At 37.2% G+C, this 19,317-nt stretch overlaps 1 protein-coding gene across 5 annotated transcripts in view; it reads right to left on the bottom strand.

Moving 5' to 3' along the window:
- Positions 1–7,603: 7,603 nt before the first annotated feature.
- Positions 7,604–19,317, bottom strand: part of LOC121735894 (synapse-associated protein of 47 kDa) — a 60,876-nt gene continuing 49,162 nt past the window's right edge. The window contains exons 6-11 of one of the 5 annotated variants that reach the window (XM_042126884.1): positions 19,138–19,275; positions 17,807–17,946; positions 16,467–16,567; positions 15,405–15,512; positions 8,248–8,393; positions 7,604–7,900 (exon numbers count right to left, since the gene is read on the bottom strand). In XM_042126884.1, the coding sequence (XP_041982818.1) occupies positions 8,269–8,393; positions 15,405–15,512; positions 16,467–16,567; positions 17,807–17,946; positions 19,138–19,275 (612 nt within the window). In that variant the 3' untranslated portion in view covers positions 7,604–7,900; positions 8,248–8,268. Of the gene's footprint in view, positions 7,904–8,247; positions 8,394–13,908; positions 14,180–14,224; positions 14,333–15,404; positions 15,513–16,466; positions 16,568–17,806; positions 17,947–19,137; positions 19,276–19,317 lie in introns of those variants that run through there. The other 4 variants (XM_042126885.1, XM_042126887.1, XM_042126886.1 and 1 more) reach the window with 4 other exon arrangements.

The raw sequence follows: 19,317 nt of genomic DNA, 5'->3' as shown, positions 1-19,317 counted from the left end.
TAATAGTAAGCCTTAATCTAACTGAAATGAAGTTAATTTTAGTAATTATCTTGGAAAGAATTCTGTGATAATAATAATAAACAATTGTAATTATAGTCAATAAGTTAATAATAATTTGTAATTCCAGTTAAATAAAGATATTATTTTATATTGTTTACTATTTTTAGCAACCATTAAAGTTCACTTAATATGTACTTCATACATTGTATTTTATTATACGTAAAGACAACAAAATATAACAATGTGTGATGCTACGGTGTGACGGTTTCATATTTGGCATACTAATATTATTATAAATACGAATGTGTGTCTGTCTGTCTGTTACCTCTTCACGCCCAAGAGGCTGAACTGATTTTGGTGAAATTTTGGATAGATATACTTTGAGTCCCGGGATAGGGATAGGACCGTGCAGAGCGATGACACTGCCACTAGTGACGAGTAGCCGAAACTTTTACGAAAATTTTATTGACAAGCTCAAGTCAAGCTACGGGAAATTAAAGGATTTCTTGAGAAATTTGAGTATTTTCAAGCATTGTTGTATTCCTGGATGTTCTAATACATACTAACAAGAAAAATAAAGGCAAATCGAACGATCTAAAATTTTACTATTTTCCTGCCAAAAGTATTCACATGCCATGGCTTATTGAAAAACGAAAGAAATGGATAAAAGCCGGTAAAACATATGTAAGTACTTAAAAAGTTCCATGAATGTTATGTGTAGACTCGTAAAAACACTGAATTTTGTAGATTATTACCGTAAATTCATTTAGATGAACACAATATGAACCTAACCTATAACCGTTGCTTCTTTCAGTAAATATCCAAACGGGCTTCCAAGTTCCATCTAAATTTTACATAGGTACCTATGCACCGCTCATTTAATTGGCCAAGATCGGAAAATCCTGTACACCCGGCATATAATATACCTACAATTTTTCCTGGAGAAGAAAATAAAAAAAACTCTTTTAAAAAAGAATTTCAAAGACATCAACTAGAATGCAACAAGTTGCATCAAAAGTAAGGATAATTTGGAGAAGTCCTGCCAGGACATTCAATTTCAACACTGAGGCACAGAATATAATATAATAGTACTTCTTCTTCTTTTGAAAATGGCCGCCTCGGTGAGTTGCCAATGTCAGAGTGGCTTAAAGGACTTTGCTCTATGTAGCGAACGTGATAGTGTTTATCTTGAACCATCTTGTCAAAGTGTTGGTTCTCAAAAGGATGATTCTTCAAGTAGGAAAACTATTAATAGTGCAGTCTTTGTGTGTTATTTAAAGAATACTTATATAGTGTTTGCACTGATGAAGTACACTAGTTAAAAATAGTGACAGACAAAAGTTGTAAAGATGGTATCGAGCGAATTGCAGAAGGTTGATGAAATAAAAGCATTTATTTTAGTAAACTTGTTTTATTTTGTTAATCCACAAGCATTTTCAGTAGGTAATTATTATAAGTATTTTCGCATCTCCATTATTGCAATATTTATCAAGTTTTACTTTTTATGCTGATGGATGCTACTAATTACTTTTTCAGATATTTTCTTAGATAACTAGATAAGCTTTAAACATTTTTATTCACGCTTTCGTTCTTTGTTTACGGTTAGAAACTCATCCATACTCAATATTATAAATGCGAAAGTGTAGACGTCTGTTAGCACTTCACGCCCAAACCGCTGAACCAATTTTGCTGAAATTTGGTATGGATTTACTTTAAGCCCCGGGAAAGGACATAGGATACTTTTTATTCCGGGAAAATGTACGTTTCTCGCGCGATAAATGATTTTTGGCGCTAGTTTCTGCACGGTCCCTATAGGTCATAGGATACTATTTAGACCGGAAAAAGCGCGATTCCTATGCGTATACAAATGGCGCGACAGATTTGCCATCCTAGGGGAGATCGCAGACGTGAGACGGTACACTTTTTGTGTGATCGAGTCTGCGGCGCATAGTATTTTGATATCGTTGGCGTACATACAGTCTGCATGACGCGGCCATGCAAACTGTATGTGCGCCGCAGACTCGATCACACAAAAAGTGTGCCGTCTGCGATTTCCCTAGTTATGATTATTTCCATAGTCTCAATGAGAGTTCTGTTATTCTGTAGCTCTACCATGAGTTTAAAGCTGTAGTATTTATCGATACTCGATACCGACCACAGATTAGTTATATGTACCTATACCGACTAAGTAGATTTTAGTATGGCAAAGTACCCGATATCGAGTATCGATAAATACTATAGCTTTAAACTTATGGTAGAGCTACTGGTAACTAGGGATTCCTCTTACGCTTCCTCATAATGAGGAAGTTCCGCAATATTTTGGGTTCCTCAACCGTTACCGCATCCTCATAAATAAAAAATGAAAAATCCTCTTCCGCTATCGCTTCCTCAAAATTTAAGAGGAATTTATGAGGAATTTCACTGCGCATGCGCGTCGAGTATCCAATCATGGCAACGCACGTCGTGACACGCCAAGGCGCGAGAATTGTATCATTCACTCATCTTTTTTTTGTGTGCGTGTGTTGTGTATGTTACTGAACTCCTACTTAACTGCTGGATCGATTTTGATGATTCTTTATTGTGTGTGTTTTGACTTTTTTGAGAAAGGTTTAGATCAGCGGGCGGCAACCTTTTGGCAGGCAAGGGCCACAAGGTGGCAAAACAAATTAAAGGCGGGCCGCAGGCCTCATACTTGTATTAACCCGAGAAGTATACCTACACATAATGAAGGGAAATAAGTTTAGTAACGTTTTTTATAAAATGACACAAACAGCTAGTGTCAGCTACATTCTTAAGAGGCAATTACTACTGGCAATATTAGAAAACACTGTTTTTGATATGTCATATATAACTTATTCATAACACGTTCGCGGGCCGCACGCGGCCCGCGGGTCGCGTGTTGCCGACTGCTGGTTGAGATTCATAGTTTGGTCCACTGGAAAATGCCCTTTTAATTATTTTTTGTGTAATTATATATGTACCTATAGTTATTACAGTACTAGGTACATATTATATAATTGTGTGTTTTCCACATTCCTCATCCGCTTCCTCTTACTCAAAAAATATCCTCTTCCTCATCCGTATTCTCTAAATTTGCGCGTGACAATTCCTCTTCCTCCTCCTCTTCCTCATAATCACTTCCTCAACAACCCTGGTAACGTTTACCATAAAGCCGCGACCGCATATGCGCAGTGCTTCGCGCTAAAACCGATACAATTGGACGATCTGCGTGTATCGTCCAATGGTATCGTCTCACAGCACGAAGCTTCGGACGATAGACGCAGGTGCGGCCGGGCCGTAAGGTGTATTTACTTGACATGTCCTGCTATCTGTAGTTCATTCACACGTTCTCTTACGGCCGTTCCCAATATTTGATCTATCTCTGGTTTTGCCCTACTAGAGATAGGAATAGCTCACATTAGACATTAGAGACATATATTTTATGTCAATTCAATGTTAGCAGCGATCGGTTGTATGTCAAACCAGAGATATATTGAATATTGGGAACGGCCGTTATACATAGAAATGCGCCTACTGGCGTCACAAATCCGAAACAAAATTGATCATTTACTAGACAAGTGCTGCCACCTTTTCTACATGGTCTAGAGTCGAAGTCGATATAAGTTACCATTGTCTGCCACTAGGGGCGCTGCCAACAGAAGCGTTAGGGTCGTGTATTAATCACGTTATATTTTTTTAGCAATTTATGCCTCTAGTCCACCGACTCTGCGAACTACGATATATCTGCGAAACAGGAATAGAGCGAGATGCAATATAGCGCATTGTCGTGTGGCGGATGAGACAGTAAATCGGTTCGCCGCTGTTTCGCAGTTCGCAGCGTCAGTGGACTAGAGGCGTTAAACCCTAAAAATCTTTTGTTTCGATTCGTTCGTAGCTCCAAAGAAACTAATGTCCGTGTTAAAAGAATACACGGAACGCTAATATCCCTACTTATTATCATTCACGTATCAAAGTCAGTTTTCTTTATAAAAACCAAGAATTCAAATCTGGAACTCAGCAACACGACGCAGATATTTGATCTTCACAAAAATATTTTTTTTTCTGTCAAATATACCATACGGATTACGGCATACCCAATACCCATCTAAGGGCTCCCAAGTCCCACACAAAACTGCGAAATCGCATCGCATCGCAGTTGGCATCATAATGTCATTTTTATTATGAATTTTGTCGCAGATTTTGCGATGCGATGCGAAATTAAGTAAATTGTGTTCCCGCCCTAACACTGACTAGAGTTTTGACTTTTGATGGTATAATACTGGGTGTATAATACCCCTACAGGGCATTTGGCAGGCATTAATTAGAAGCTATGAATAATAAAAACTAAGGAAGTTGTTCCGATTCTACAAAATGTAACCCGAATACATGCATACTTTATGCAAAAAGAAACCCGAATACATGTAAGAATTTTGTGAAATTAATAATTATAGAAGTGACAAACATTGTCAACGGCTTTATTTTGTCAATTTGAATGTAGTTTTTTTCGTAGCTATTGCCATATTATTTTAGTGTGAGAAATGAGCCTTGAGAACGATTGAAGTATGGGAGTTACGTTTCCTTAGTTTTTATTATTCGTAGATAAGAAGTAAATAAAATACGTTGTTTAACAAAAAACATTTTATTAATTTGAGGAATGTTCAGTCCTGCATTATACGAAGTCAATTTTAAGACAACATCGAGATATTCAAAGATACAGTTTTATACACATTAAGCTTAGCTCATACAAAGCTCCATTTAATAAAAATAAGTAAACGTCATATTAGTTATTTGATATATAATCTGTTTTGTCTAACACATAGACAAAGTCACTTGACAGAAAATGATCATGGCGTTCTCATGCCATAATCGCTTCGATCGCTGGCTTTCACACTGGAAACAAATCGAGGCATGAGAATAAGCCAGGACTGATCAGGTAATAAATGATTTATTTATTTTTATAAAAAAGGAGCTAACAATCAGAGAGTTCTGACAAAAAGTTAATAATATCTATAGACTTTAGAGTCTAGAGAGTGGTTAGTCAAAATAGCTACGCCAGTTTTGATAGCAAAGTTTTATAATTATACAAAAATGTATACAGCGGGGCTAAAATGGTCGATTTGGAGAATCATAATATGATTCATTTTTAAACTCCACTAACGGCCGTTCCCAATATTTGATCTATCTCTGGTTTTGCCCTACTAGAGATAGGAATAGCTCACAATTGACATAAAATATATGTCTCTAATGTCTAATATGAGCTATTCCTATCTCTAGTAGGGCAAAACCAGAGATAGATCAAATATTGGGAACGGCCGTTAGCGTGCAATTCATATAGTGATTCGCTTCGATTAATGATTGGTCGCCGCGCGCAAGCGCCGCGCGAGAGACCAATCTTTGATGTAAGCGAATCACTATATGAATTGCACGCAAAGTGGAGTGAAAAATTAATCATATTATGATTAATTACATGATTCTCCAAAGCGACCATTTTAGCCCCGCAGGATGTCCAATGACATACATTTTAACATCTAACTTCACTATCGAAACTGGCGTAGGCATTTTGACTAAGTATTCTGATATGATATATTTTTTTTTAATAAAATTAGGGGGAAAAGTATTGCGATACAGCGAAGCTATAATACGGATATAATATACTTAATAAGTCATAAGTCTGGTCTAGAAAAACATTGACGGGGCTCTACTAATATTATCTCACTCACTATTAAAATATTTACACAGAGAATAACTACAGGGTGTAACAAAAACATGTGATAATACTTTAGGGTGTGTACGTGTTCCTTGTAGAGAGTTTACTGTGAAAGTAGCAGCGCTGAGAGGCGATTTTTTTTTTCTTTTTTTTATGAGCAAGGGCCCGAGCGTCACGAGTTTCCCCATACAAAAGTGAAAAAAAAAATTGTCTTTCAGCGCTACTACTTACACAGTGAACTCTCTACAAGGAACACGTACACACCCTAAATTATTATCACATGTTTTTGTTACACCCTGTATACACTGTCTGCTCGTCTTTATCTGGCACATTAGATAACTCACATGACAGACAAAGACTTTAATTAAACGCTGCTAAACATAGTGAATTAAATATTTTAGAAAGCTAATGCAATAATTTAAACTTACAGCGGTAGGTATTAAATGTATTAAGATATAATTATTATCATTAATATACTTATTTATTTTTTGACTGTTGAACCATCGATTTTAAAAATGCTAGAAAAGCAAAATCTCGCGCCGCAAAAAAGTACCTAATGTTACATACAAAAAAATGTATATATATAATTGCCAGCAAAAATTTGGTAACTGTCAAGACTCAAGTTGCAGAGTATCTTTCGTATCGCTTGCAAAATGCACATTACAGTTCGACAAGGCTTTATATGAACGTGGCGAGAAAAGGAACTAAACGCTTCTATCATACAAAACCGTCATTTTTGACATGTGTTTGACAGTTCTCCTTTACCAGCAGCGCTCCCGTCAATGTCACCCACGTTCATTTAAAGCCTTGTCGAGCTGTATATTGTTTTATCTCTCACACAGTACCCACACAAGAGAAAGAGATAGAAGACATAATATTTCATACTTAGCGAAAGAGTATAGCTAAAACTTTACATAACTTACATAATAAATTGAATATAGACCTTAATATCACACATACGAACAAAATATTACTTTTATTTTGGAATTTGATAAACTGAAACACAACGTAATATTATTATGACTATTGAGTATGTAACTAATAATGTTATTTGAACGGTTCATTTCTATAAAAGCATGTAAAATGATACGAAATTGTATTTGTAGTATAAAAACTAACATTACATCAGTACAGTCAGACAAAATTAATTATAGGTCTACCAGAATCTGATGGCAAAAAATGAGAAAATAAATTGACTCTAGGAATGCCGGGGTAATAGGAATAAAACATTTTCATCCTTTTTTATTCCTTTAGCGGCTTATTCTGTGTGTGAAACATGCACACATAAAAATTTATCCAATGATCAAGGATATTTTTTAAAAATCTGCTGTCAAAAATTGCCATGAGATTCTGGTAGACCTATGACAATGCTATTAAAATCATTTCACTTATAATAATTCTAAGAAAGTGTTATAGTCTTACACTTTCTTAGATAAAGATCAAGGTAAAATCGGATATTTTGTGGTGCAGTTTTAGTGTTCATTGGTATTAGGAATGAACACTAAAACTGCACCACAAAATGGCGCATACTTTTATTTCTGTCTATTTAAACTCATATACAAAGACCAAGTTTACGCACACATACACTCTTACATTCACAGAACGATACACTCATACTATAACGCATACTACCTAAGTACTGTTAAAATAAAAGACTCATTATATTATATCACTTGATATTAAATAGTGTAAATATCGAATTATGTACTGTATCTGTAAATAATGTGTATAACTGTAAATAAACTGATGTAACTAAACAAAGAACAATTTATTGAAATAAACTGTTCTTTATTTTTTACATCCACCCTGGCGTTAAGCAAAATCGCTAAATTACGCGTTGATTTAATAAAATATCATATATCATAATTATTGCAAAATAAAACATTTTTCTCTCTTTTAATACTACACTTAAATAATTGACTAACAAATATTTATATTAAGAAATCTATACTGTACAAATTAAATATTATCTGTTCATTATTATAATCAGGGGCCATCCATAAATTACGTCACTCTAAAGAGGGCGCTAGTCGAACATATATAATGTGAATGTGAAACATAAAAATATGACACAAAACTTCTAAAAAGGGTTTTAAAAACCTGTGGCAGCAAAGTTAAAAAGACCCAAAAATAGTGTGACGTAATTTATGAACGGCCACCACTTGCCAACTGTTTTAACCTACTATCCAAATCCGTGTCTAAACACACCATGCCGAAGTACCGCGGCGAAAGTTCGGCGTGATTCCGCCTGCAATGTATTTTAAATTACCGATGACACCATGCCGAAATTACGTCGCGTTATATTGTATTCGTTTAACATTTCTGACGTACCTAATCATGCCGAACTTTCGCCGCGGAACTTAGGCACGGTGTGTTTAGACACTAAGTCCGGTATAAATAGTCAGTACTCAAGATGCATTTCGGTCTCAAGACACGGTTCAGGCACTGTGATTGGTTGGCTGTCAAATTTTGGACCAATCACAGAGCCGAATCGCGTCTTGAGACCGGGTCGCATCTTAAGTACTGACTATTTATACGGGCCTAAAACGTCACAGAAGCGATTACTTGAGATCAATCTCATCTTCTAGAAGATCCTCGCACTCCTTCTCCCACTTGTCGTCTGTATTCTTCTCTGCCACTACTTCGTACTCGTTCAACTCAGCTTCTAGTTCCTTCTCCCATTGTTCTAGAAGTTTAGAAGAATATTATAACACTTAGGGCCTGGAGGCCTACCACGAAACCGTTTTGAGACTCTAACAATCGAACGAGAATGCTGCGTCATGCGCTAACAACGTCGTTTCACGTTTGTTAGAGCAGGACGCGGCATCCTCGTCCAAATGTTTCAGTCTCAAAACGGTTTGTTGGTACGAGTCCCGTTTCATCACTTACTGATAAAGTGCCGACAAGGCTACCCACAACTTATTTGACAGTATCTCCATATTTTATCTGTCAAATTAAAAGGTGGATAGCCTATCGGGAACTTATCAGTAAGTGGTGAAACAGGCCTTTAGACGTCGAAATTTGTATCGCTCGGCAAAAATTAAAGGGGAAGGCGCAGCGGTATCCCCGCCCACATCTCGACCAAAGGTCGAGATGTGGGCGGGGCGCACGGGGTCACGCTATTGGTAGATCAGTGTTTAGACGGGTCGCTATTGGTAGATCGCGATCAGACGATGACTCTTCATTGGTAGAACCATCCATCAATGAACACCGTCGAAAAAATTTATTCATAGGCAGTTGATAAGCCTGTTATTTTTTTTGTTTTAAATATGATTTCAATATTAGTCGTGATCGGATAGCGGGGTTTGACATAAAGCGACAAAATTAAGTAGATCCGCAATTTGCCTATGAATGAACTTCTCTGATACTAGGATATCAGTAGGTATTGCACAATCGCGACTAATTTCCCCTCCAATTTTGGTGGGCGATTTATTATTTAAATAAATAAATATTGCACAATCGCCACTAATTTCCCCTCCAATTTTGCTGAGCATTTTTATTACTTTGTCAAGCCCTTCATTTAAATAAAGATTGTTGAAGAACACAAAATAGATAATTAAAGGAAGATATCTGTTTGAATAACTAAGTTATCCTTTTTAGTTTGAAAACTTAAAAAAATAGAGCTTTATTAGGTACAACCAAAGGAAATTATGAATCCATTACCACACATTTTTTCATAATAGTCTATTGATTTAAATCAAATAAATCGCTTTAAAGATTTATCAAAGGTATTGACGGGTTGAACTTAATATAATTGTGAGAAATAAATAACAACTCGCAATTTTATTTTAGAATAATATAATTATTTCAATTCATAATAACTAACTATAAATGCCATTAATAACTATTATATAATTTCACTAAACATTTAAACCCGAGTATTGACAAAAGTGAAGTCTATACCACCTCTAGAAACGGACAAACAAACGCTTAGAGGAAGATATTATCAACTATAAAACGAGTTGAAGGCATAAAGGTGACTTTACAAAATGGAGGAATAAAAATTAAGTTGAGGGACTAAAATATGAGTTAACAATAAACAGATACTATTGAAAATCCAACCTTAAAGCACATAGATATTACAACATTATATATTTAAATATATTGATGTGTGAGAGATGACGCTATAAAGCTGACATTTGCTCTCTCTCTTCTATTTGTGCACTTTTCGGTCAAGTAAATTGATATAAAGAAAATGAAGGTCACTTTTATACCTCCAACCAAACAACTGATACCTGGGGCATTACAGATGGTACATCTAATCAAAATGAGGGTATTTTTATTGTCAGAACTGAAATAAGCGACAGTCGAGTGATCTAGCGCCAGAGAAATCCAGGGTAGTGCATAGATCTTGGCACAGTTGAACAACGATTGAAAGACCCCCCAACTAGCATCACACTGGCGTAAAGTTCTTAGGGCAACCAAGTTGACAGCAGAACGAAGAAGCAGAAAAAAACGAAAAGACAGAAAAAGAGGGAACGAATTCTTAAAGTTGGGACTCCTTTATAGTAAATCCAATAAGTTGAAGAATCTTTTGTTATCAGATTATTTTTCTCACACGTTAATTTTCTGAAAACTTGTTAGTCGTGCATTCACGACAGCATTGCTATAATCATATCGCTTCTTTCCAGAATATCGTTACATTGAGTTATTACCATATATTTTTCTATAGCTTAGAATTTCCAGAAATATGGATCATTAAGCAAGCGATGCCAGAAGCAGATAACTTTACTCCTAGATCTTTAACCATATCGTTGTCCAACCTTACCAATTTTCTATGCACAGAGGATCGTTCGAGAGACAGGTGACGCGTATCCTATCCATCAATTATTGCTACGAGTTTCTACGCGATAGGAATGTAAACTGTGGAGTGGTCATCTAGTACAGTCGTCGATATTTTCAAAACTTTATCTTTTCTGAATCCATTTGAACCCCATCGAAAGTGTCTGACTGATATTTCAATGACCTTTATCCCACTTCGTAACTTTGATATCTTTCCTCCTTTAGCATTACATTTCTTAGAAATATTGTTGCTATCACTGTTAGTTTTTCTCAGCTGTGTCAAAGCAGATCTTCTGAAATAGCAATATGTATTTGCATTCACTTGTCAACAATCAGCGTTGTTTACAGTCTGAGATCTACCAAAAACATTTGAGGCATTACTTTGTCTCATCTACTTTGGATCGTTCCGAAGATATCGACGACCATCCGGACAATTTCCACAGACGCGGCGGACACATAGGCCTGTTATCACTGTTCAAACCTTATCAACTAAAATCTACACAACGAACATTATACTGATTGGAGTTACTAACATTTGTAAATAGATATAAAACAACGCCTCTTGTGTTGTCAGAATCTATTCTAGCGGGTTGGATATGCTTAGATCAATCAAACATAATATACAAGGTGTAACAAAAATAAGTGATAATACTTTAGGGTGTGTATGTGTTCCTTATAGAGAGTTCACTGTGAAAGTAGCAGCGCTAAAAGACCAAATTTTTTTTCACTTTTGTATGAGGAAACTCGTGACGTTCGGGCGCTTGCCCATACAAAAGTGAAAAAAATTTTTGGTCGTTCAACGCTGCTACTTTCACAGTGAATTCTCTATAAGGAACACATACACACCCTAAAGTATTATCACTTGTTTTTGTTACACCCTGTATATTATCTTGTATTTTCTTTAAAGTTATCTTGAGCATAAACATTATGAGCAATACTTTGTAATACCGGCTAGATCAATACCGTTATAATCCTAGTCCAATCTACAACTCACAAGGCAAGTGAAGTAACTTCATTTGAATGTTGAAATTTGTATTAAATTACTGACTTCAGATCCATTCATATTATTGATGCTTTCCAAAATTTTATGCGTTGCCCCTTATTTAATTACTTAAATAAAACCAATAAATATTAAATTATGACTTAAAAAATCTTTAAATCACACTTGACAGTTGATTCTTGATTTTACACACTTATTTTTAACTTGATGTCCGATTTATCTAAGCATTATTTTGCCCTTAGTATGGGTTATGAAATAATTGACTGTCATGTTTTAGATATGTAGTGGCTACCGTCCAATACTAATAAAAATATCTACACTGTAATACGCGTCTTAGTCAAATAATGTTTGTTTTTGTCAATCAACTGTTCTTAAATGTTAGACGAGGACATAACATTGTTTAGCTATTACTTCTCTATACAAAGTGTGTGTGTTTTATTAGTTAAAGGTTATGACTTATGATTATTAAGACATTGCACTTTTAGACTGATGTCAAGATTCTGATGAATTTTCATACGAAGATTCTACTTGGCCATTGAACTAACAGAGCTCGTTCAACAATACAATGCAGCAATGTACAGATGATTATAGATAGATCAAGTTATAGCCATCTAGGTTAATGACCGAAATTCTCTCTATCCGGCGATCGGACTTAAGAACCACAATATATTTATTCCCCAAGTAAAATATATTCCTACGTTCACTTGACAGTGGTCAGGATAAGTTCCACATGCCTTATACCAAATTTAAACTTACAGCAATCACTGAAAATTTACTTGCAAAACACACTTGTTCCAAACATGTATTTGAAAATAGAATCTGACAACACAACAGCAGCTTTAACATTGCTAACAGTAAACCAACTTTGGAGAAGAAATGGGGGGAGGGGTGATACAAAAACAAGCATAATACAAGCAGATAGGCAAATATAATTAGCAATGTTAAAACTTTGTACAGTGAGACCTAGCGCGAGGAATTTTATTCACTACATTCCCAGTCTCTTATACTCCCTAACAAACATGTTAATTTGTAGACATTGTCACAAAATGGATATTCCGCAGTCGCAAAATGGATAATCCATGGGTCACAAAATGGACACCTAGACCATTAATAATTCGTCATAAATTAAGTGTTACTCGAATTCCATTGTAGAATTTAATGTCTACTTTAACCCCACCCAACAACTACGACCAGTGAATACAAATTCCTCTGAAGAACATCCTTAAACAATACACAACATTCATTCCACATAAAATATTGACATTTAGATCTGGGGCGTGGCGAGGAGCAGAAGCGGATTCAAGGCCGCCACGTGGGCACCGATGAGCACGCTATCCTAGCTACGCCCCCGATCGACAACCTAGGTTATGATCCGAAAAAATAATCTATGCGACTACCATTTACATGTCCATATCAGACCGATCACAAACGTGTGCCATCCCTTATGAAAATATCTACCGGAGCCTTCGCCCTAGGACACCTCGGTAGGACGAGGTTGCGACACCGATCAACAACCAGTTGGACAACCAACTGGACAACCAGCGCTCAACCAGTTTGACAAGCAGTTGGATAACCAGTTGCACAACCAGTTTGACAATCAGTCGAACAACTAGTTGGACAACCAGTCGAACAACTAGTTGGACAACCAGTAGGACAACTAGTTGAACTACTAGTTGGACAACCAGTCGAAGATCTAGTTGGACAACCAGTAGAACAACTAATTGGTCGAATAACTAGTTGGACAACCAGTCGAACAACCAGTTTGACAATCAGTCGAACAACTAGTTGGACAACCAGTCGAACAACTAGTTGGACAACCAGTAGGACAACTAGTTGAACAACTAGTTGGTCAACCAATTGGACAACCAGCCGGACAATCAGTCGGGCAACCAATCCGTGTCCTAGCGTGCGAGTGTCCAAAGGGTATGGCGGAGAGAATAAACCGATTTATATACAATAACATTCAATATTTAGGACACGAAGCTGTATATATTGTCATATATTATATATTTTCAAAGACACACAACATTTTAACAACGATGAAGATATGACGTTAGATAGAAATTTATGTTACCGATATATTCCCGCTGAAAGCTTTGCAACATCATTTAAACATTATAACAAAAATATATTCGCTTTAACGCTAATAAAAAATAATATCTAACTTATTATGTGATTGGTGTTCTATTAAATTATTCGATCGTGTGATAAATATTTTAATTATCATTAACGACGTACAGTTTCGTAGCTACCATAGAATATACACGTGTTTAAACTACTAGTATGATTTTACGTTTCTCGGGGGACGGTAGATCTTCGGGGTGCGGTATTAACCACCGAAACCTGTCACCGAGACCTTTTCTTTATTACTTCTTTATAGAATCGCCGATCAAAATGTACGGTATTGACATGCTTATGTCAATTCCATACATTTTGATCGGCGATTCTATAAAGAAGCGATAAAGAAAAAGTATTTGCGAATGGCCCAGGAATATTTATAAAAGATGCCCCTCCCGAAAATCTACTTAGCTACGCCACTGGATAACAAAATCGAAATCTATTCTGTAAATAAGTGAGCTATGATTCGCAGAACAGATTGGCTTATACAGGGTGTCGGTACAAATGATATAGGGGTGTGTGAGATGAAGCGCTGTGACGTCATCGCAGATCCCGATCCGTTGTCGCTTAAGCTGCATTCCGGAGAAAGTCAAAAACATATTTACATATATTCTTTCATCAAACCAGTGTTTCCCGACCTGTGGCCCTCGACGAACCATACATAATCAGATTTTTTTTATCAAGGGGTTCCGTGAAAACTATGCTTGAAACCTAGGGGTCCGTAGCTGAAAAAGGTTGGGAAACACTGCATTAAACTTAAATAAATAAAAATCGGACTACGTACGCCATTTTGTGGATACATAGCTGTGGCAGATCGACAGGCTCCATGAGCGTGCCAAAAACATACATTCATACACACAAAACACCTAAAACCCCGCCCATTTTTCGGACGCGGTCGGGTAATATAGGTACTTCGATGTATGTACACAGTGGTATTAAAGCCAAATGAAAAAAGTACAAATCTTATCACATAGCTGTACTTGTAAGTTCTTTACTAATTTGGGTATCTACTGTTTCAAGATAGTACCACAAAACAGCTGGCATAATATACCATGGCTCTTATTAGTATTAAAATATCAAAACATTTCCCTATCTAATATGCTTAGGTATAACGAAAGAAACCTATGTAAATTACATGAACTATTTAACACAAAAAATGAGATAGCAACAACGTTTTTGGGGCCCTAGTAGCCATAAGCATTGACTACGCACCTGACACAACGTCGTTTGCCAATATATTGAGGGTAAGACCGCACTAAAGCTACACGACACGGCGCGACACTTCACTTCCCTAGAACTATCGTTTATAAAACGTCAGATTAACGTTTGTAAAACGTCAGATTCAGTTTTTTAAACGTCAGATTCACGTTTGTAAAACATCAGATTCACGTTTGTAAAACGTCAGATTCACGTTTGTAAAACGTCAGATTCACGTTTGTAAAACGTCAGAGTCACGTTTGTAAAACGTCAGATTCACGTTTGTAAAACGCCAACTCTATCGAAGTGAAGTGTCGCGCCGTGTCGCGTCGCTCTAGAGCGGTTTCTCCGTAAATGGTAGAATTAAGTGAGTGCCAAAAACCTACACACAAAACAATCGGACGTGAAAAAGCATTGCAAAAATCCCGCAAAGTTGGTTTACAAGTCGGAAATGTTAAATCAGAAAAAAAACACGAAAAATGAGAAGACAAAACGTCTCAAAAAAAATAAGGAAGTTCATAATTCGGACAAAAAGTTTCAATGATCGAAATACTTAATATAAAATTTTGGAAAAAAAAAGCTTTGCTTAAAAAGACTTACCGTCATCTCTGTCAATTTTTAACGATTTTATTCTTTTCTTTGCGTCATCTATCGACTCTTGGGATGCCTTTTCTTTGGCTATGAGGTTTGAACTCGCCGATTTGTCGCCTAATTTTAGCAAAGAAAAACAAAATAAATATAAAAAGAATAATAAAAAGCAAGCTAATGAAAATGTGTAACAAAATGAAATGTATATAGACCGGTAGATCGCAAATATAAAATTGAATATCTTAAGCAAATATTTTAGACTTATTTTTAAAACTTTATTAATATAAAGGCCGTTAATATACTAGCGGTTTAGCGAGCGGGTTTAGTGCGGAGCGGGCACACAGTGAATACGTCGCATACATGCAACGCATCTTGATCGTCACGGACGCGTGGCGGGCACGTTTTCATCACGTGCTAACAGCTAGGTAACAAAGCAGAGAACACTACTACCCCGTTGCGTCCGCCACGTATTCGCGACGCATGTCAGTATGTCGGGATCGTTGCACGTCCGCGACGTATTCGCGGCGTGTCCGACCCGCCCCAAAGACGCTCGCCAACCGCTAGTGCAATAAGGCTAAAACTCCTAAGTAAGCATTTTGATATTGTTCAACTTGACCGAGATATTCTAATGCTTCACTTGCATAGCTAGGAGGCTTCATTTTAGTAGGGTGCTTTTCCTATCATGTGTGTCATCGCCTGGGCATGGCCTGCATTAAAATTTGCCCGCATACTATCATTTTATGGATGCTTTTCCTGTCACTCGGGCATGCATGCGGACCATGAGGTAAAATCTTTTCTTTAAAGCTTCTTAATAGAATCGCCGAAATGTATGGAATTTACATTAGACGAGTCGAACGTCAACGTCATATTGACGAACGCTTACGTCAATTCCACACATTTTGATCGGCGATTCTATAACGAAGCGATAACGAAAAAGTCTCGCCTAAATGGGCAGACCCACGCGTGGGTGACTACACGCATGATAGACAAAGCGCCCTTCCTAGCGATCTTCCAGTCTACTGAAACTACTAAACCATCTACTACCGGTCTACTAGTCTACTGCGGTCCACTCACCCTGCTCGTCGTCGGCGGGGCGCGCGGCGTCGGTCTCGTTGGCCTGGCATATCAGCGAGACGCGGTAGAAATAGTTCCGCCAGAAGTTCTCCTCCGTGATACTGGAACGTGACGGAAGTAGAATTAATGTGGCTCAGTGGTGAGCGCGTTGGCAGATCAAGCTGGGGATCGCGGGTTCGAATCCCGCCGACGCGGACGGAACAAAAATTCCTGGGTCATGGATGTGTATTAAATATGTGCATCATAAAGTGAAAACCTAAAATATATGCATAGTATAAAAATAGTGCTTTGGTAGAAAATATTGTTTATGGTATAAAATTGTACTGAATGGTAGAAAAATTGTGTGATGCTGACAACCCGTTCTTTTGTTTACTTTAAAAAATTAGAATTCTTAAAATGTTCTCGATAGGCCAAGAGATTGCATTCAATTTTCAAGAATATTTAATTTGTTTTCAAAATTGTACCTACATTTAACTGCGTCAATATTTTAATACATAATAAAAAAATCTATTAGCGAGGGACTGTACAAATATACTAGCGGATTTTAGAAATTCCATGTCGTGCCTTCGACAAAAAATCCATAATCAAATATAATGCCATTTTATGACATAGACTATAGTCCTAAAAATTCAAATAAAATCCTACTTTATGACATAGTCTATAGTCTATGTCATAAAGTGGCATTTTAATTGATTTTTTCTCGGTCGCGGTTAGCCGCAGTAAAGATCGGTACGGTACCTTCAGTTTATCTCCAATGAGTTTCTATACTTTTGCATTTCCACCGTGGCCATGGCTAATGGCATATTAATGACGGGCGAAACTGTCAAGTCACCATCATGCTGAATAATATGATAGTAATAGAAAAAGTCGGTTTTTATTATCACCATTCATCATATTCAGCATTTCAAAATAACGTCCGGTTTGAAATGATTTTACCCAAAAATATGGTCACAAATTGACTTAAAATAAGTATATCCATTGCATCTGCCGCGTAGAGCGACGGAGCACATCATGTATTCACAAAAACGATGAATATTTCTAACCCTCTATTTCCAATTCTCTCGCATGAGGCGAGATTGACGCTTCCATTCCGTTCCATTCCGCGGCCATATAAAAGGTCCCAAGGTCCAAGCCAGGATCAAGGACCAAGGAGCCAAGGTGAAACACTCACACTTAGGGAACGCGGTTGATATCCAAGGTGAAATACGCACGATTTGGGTACTAGGACTACTAGGTCGATATCAAAGGTAAAACACTCACACTTTGGGTACGAGGTCGATATCAAAGGTAAAACACTCACACTTTGGGTACGAGGTCAATATCCAAGGTGAAATACTCACACTTTGGGTACGAGGTCGAAGCGCATCTTCTCGAGGTTGGGATCCTCGGCCATGATGGCGACCGCCACCGGATACATCTTGTCGTAGTCGAACTCGAACTCCACTCCCGCGGGCGGCGCGCGGACGAAGTTCCGCCGGTCCTGTACCAAATTACAGAATATAATATAATAGTACTCCGACCAAATGGAAGGTTTCGTTTTTCATATAAATGAAGGAGAAGACTTGACGTTTTTACAAGCTGTTAGCACTAACAGACGTTGGTGACATTGGGATTTGGGACTTATGATTGTTTATTAACCCCTGTTGAAAAACACTGGTCTCTGTCGGTCTGTCTCAGGTGTTTGTGTTCGGCACCGTGCAACGGGTGGGCCACTGATTTACATATTTTCAAAAGCTGACAAGTGTGTTAGACAGCACTAGTTCATCATAATAAGTACTCTCATTACTAAAAATTTGGAGTTATCTATCTCATGAAAAGTTTGTATAGTCTAAGCGATAAGTTGAGAATGGCGAAATAAAGAGATAAGGGTCATAAAAATACGTGCGATAGCTCATTAGATTCGGGAAGACGTCTAGAAAAATGTATCGGAAGCGTGTATTAGCACACAAAAAATTGCAAAAGTTATAAGCAAATTAGGTTGCCAAAAAAAAGGTATTACGTTTTTTGTTAAAAACTCCGAAACTATTAACATTTAAGAAGTTTAAAAAAAAGATTCTTAAAGAGGAGGAAATTTCCATAAGAAAACTCCCAACTCCCGGAATTCTATCTCTATTATTTATAATTCTAATTTAACGCTGAAAGTAAGCCTCCGCGCGGCATTTTTAGATAGCGCGCGCGGCTTCAAAACCGAGCACGTCACACTGATTATTTTATTAAATATTAATTTAAAAATTTCAAAAATTTATGGTGTATTTCGGACACTTCAAAGAATTTGCTCCCGTTGGAAATTTAACTTCAAGTTAATTTTTCAACAAATTAGACAAATGTTAACTAACGAAATTTTTTCGAACTTCCGTCCTCATTGTACTTTAAATAAAATCTTAAATAATGTTCGTAAAAATTTTTCACTTCGTGGAGCCCTTGATATAAACATACTTAACAAGATCACGGCATAAAAGTTAAAAAAAGTTAATACTTGGTTTATAATAATTTTTTAACTTGAGCTCGCGTCGTTTTTCTGCGTGGCTTTAAGGCAGTTTTTTTTATATATTTTAATAGTAACGTAGGCCAACGTACGCGCTGCCTTGCCCTAGCGTGCAGCGGCCTGAGGCTGCTCGCTTGGTCAGTACGCGGCTATGGAATAAATCAGTCGTCATTTTCCAGCACTTACCGTGGACAGCGACAGGCATTCCTCCTTCAGCCCAGCCTCATTGGGCGCGCCGACCCAGGGCGCGACCGCCGCCGCGCCGCCCTTATCCTGGCCCTTGATGAAAGCGTCCTGTTCCTTGTTGAATTCGCCCAGGATGCTCTGAAATGGAATAAGAAAAGGTTATTTTAGCTGTAGGGAACT

The sequence above is a fragment of the Aricia agestis genome, chromosome 18 (assembly GCF_905147365.1).
Source record: "Aricia agestis chromosome 18, ilAriAges1.1, whole genome shotgun sequence".
Taxonomy (NCBI): Eukaryota; Metazoa; Arthropoda; class Insecta; order Lepidoptera; family Lycaenidae; genus Aricia; species Aricia agestis.
The sequence above is the reverse complement of the archived record's forward strand: the minus strand, read 5'-3'. Positions and strand labels throughout refer to the sequence as shown.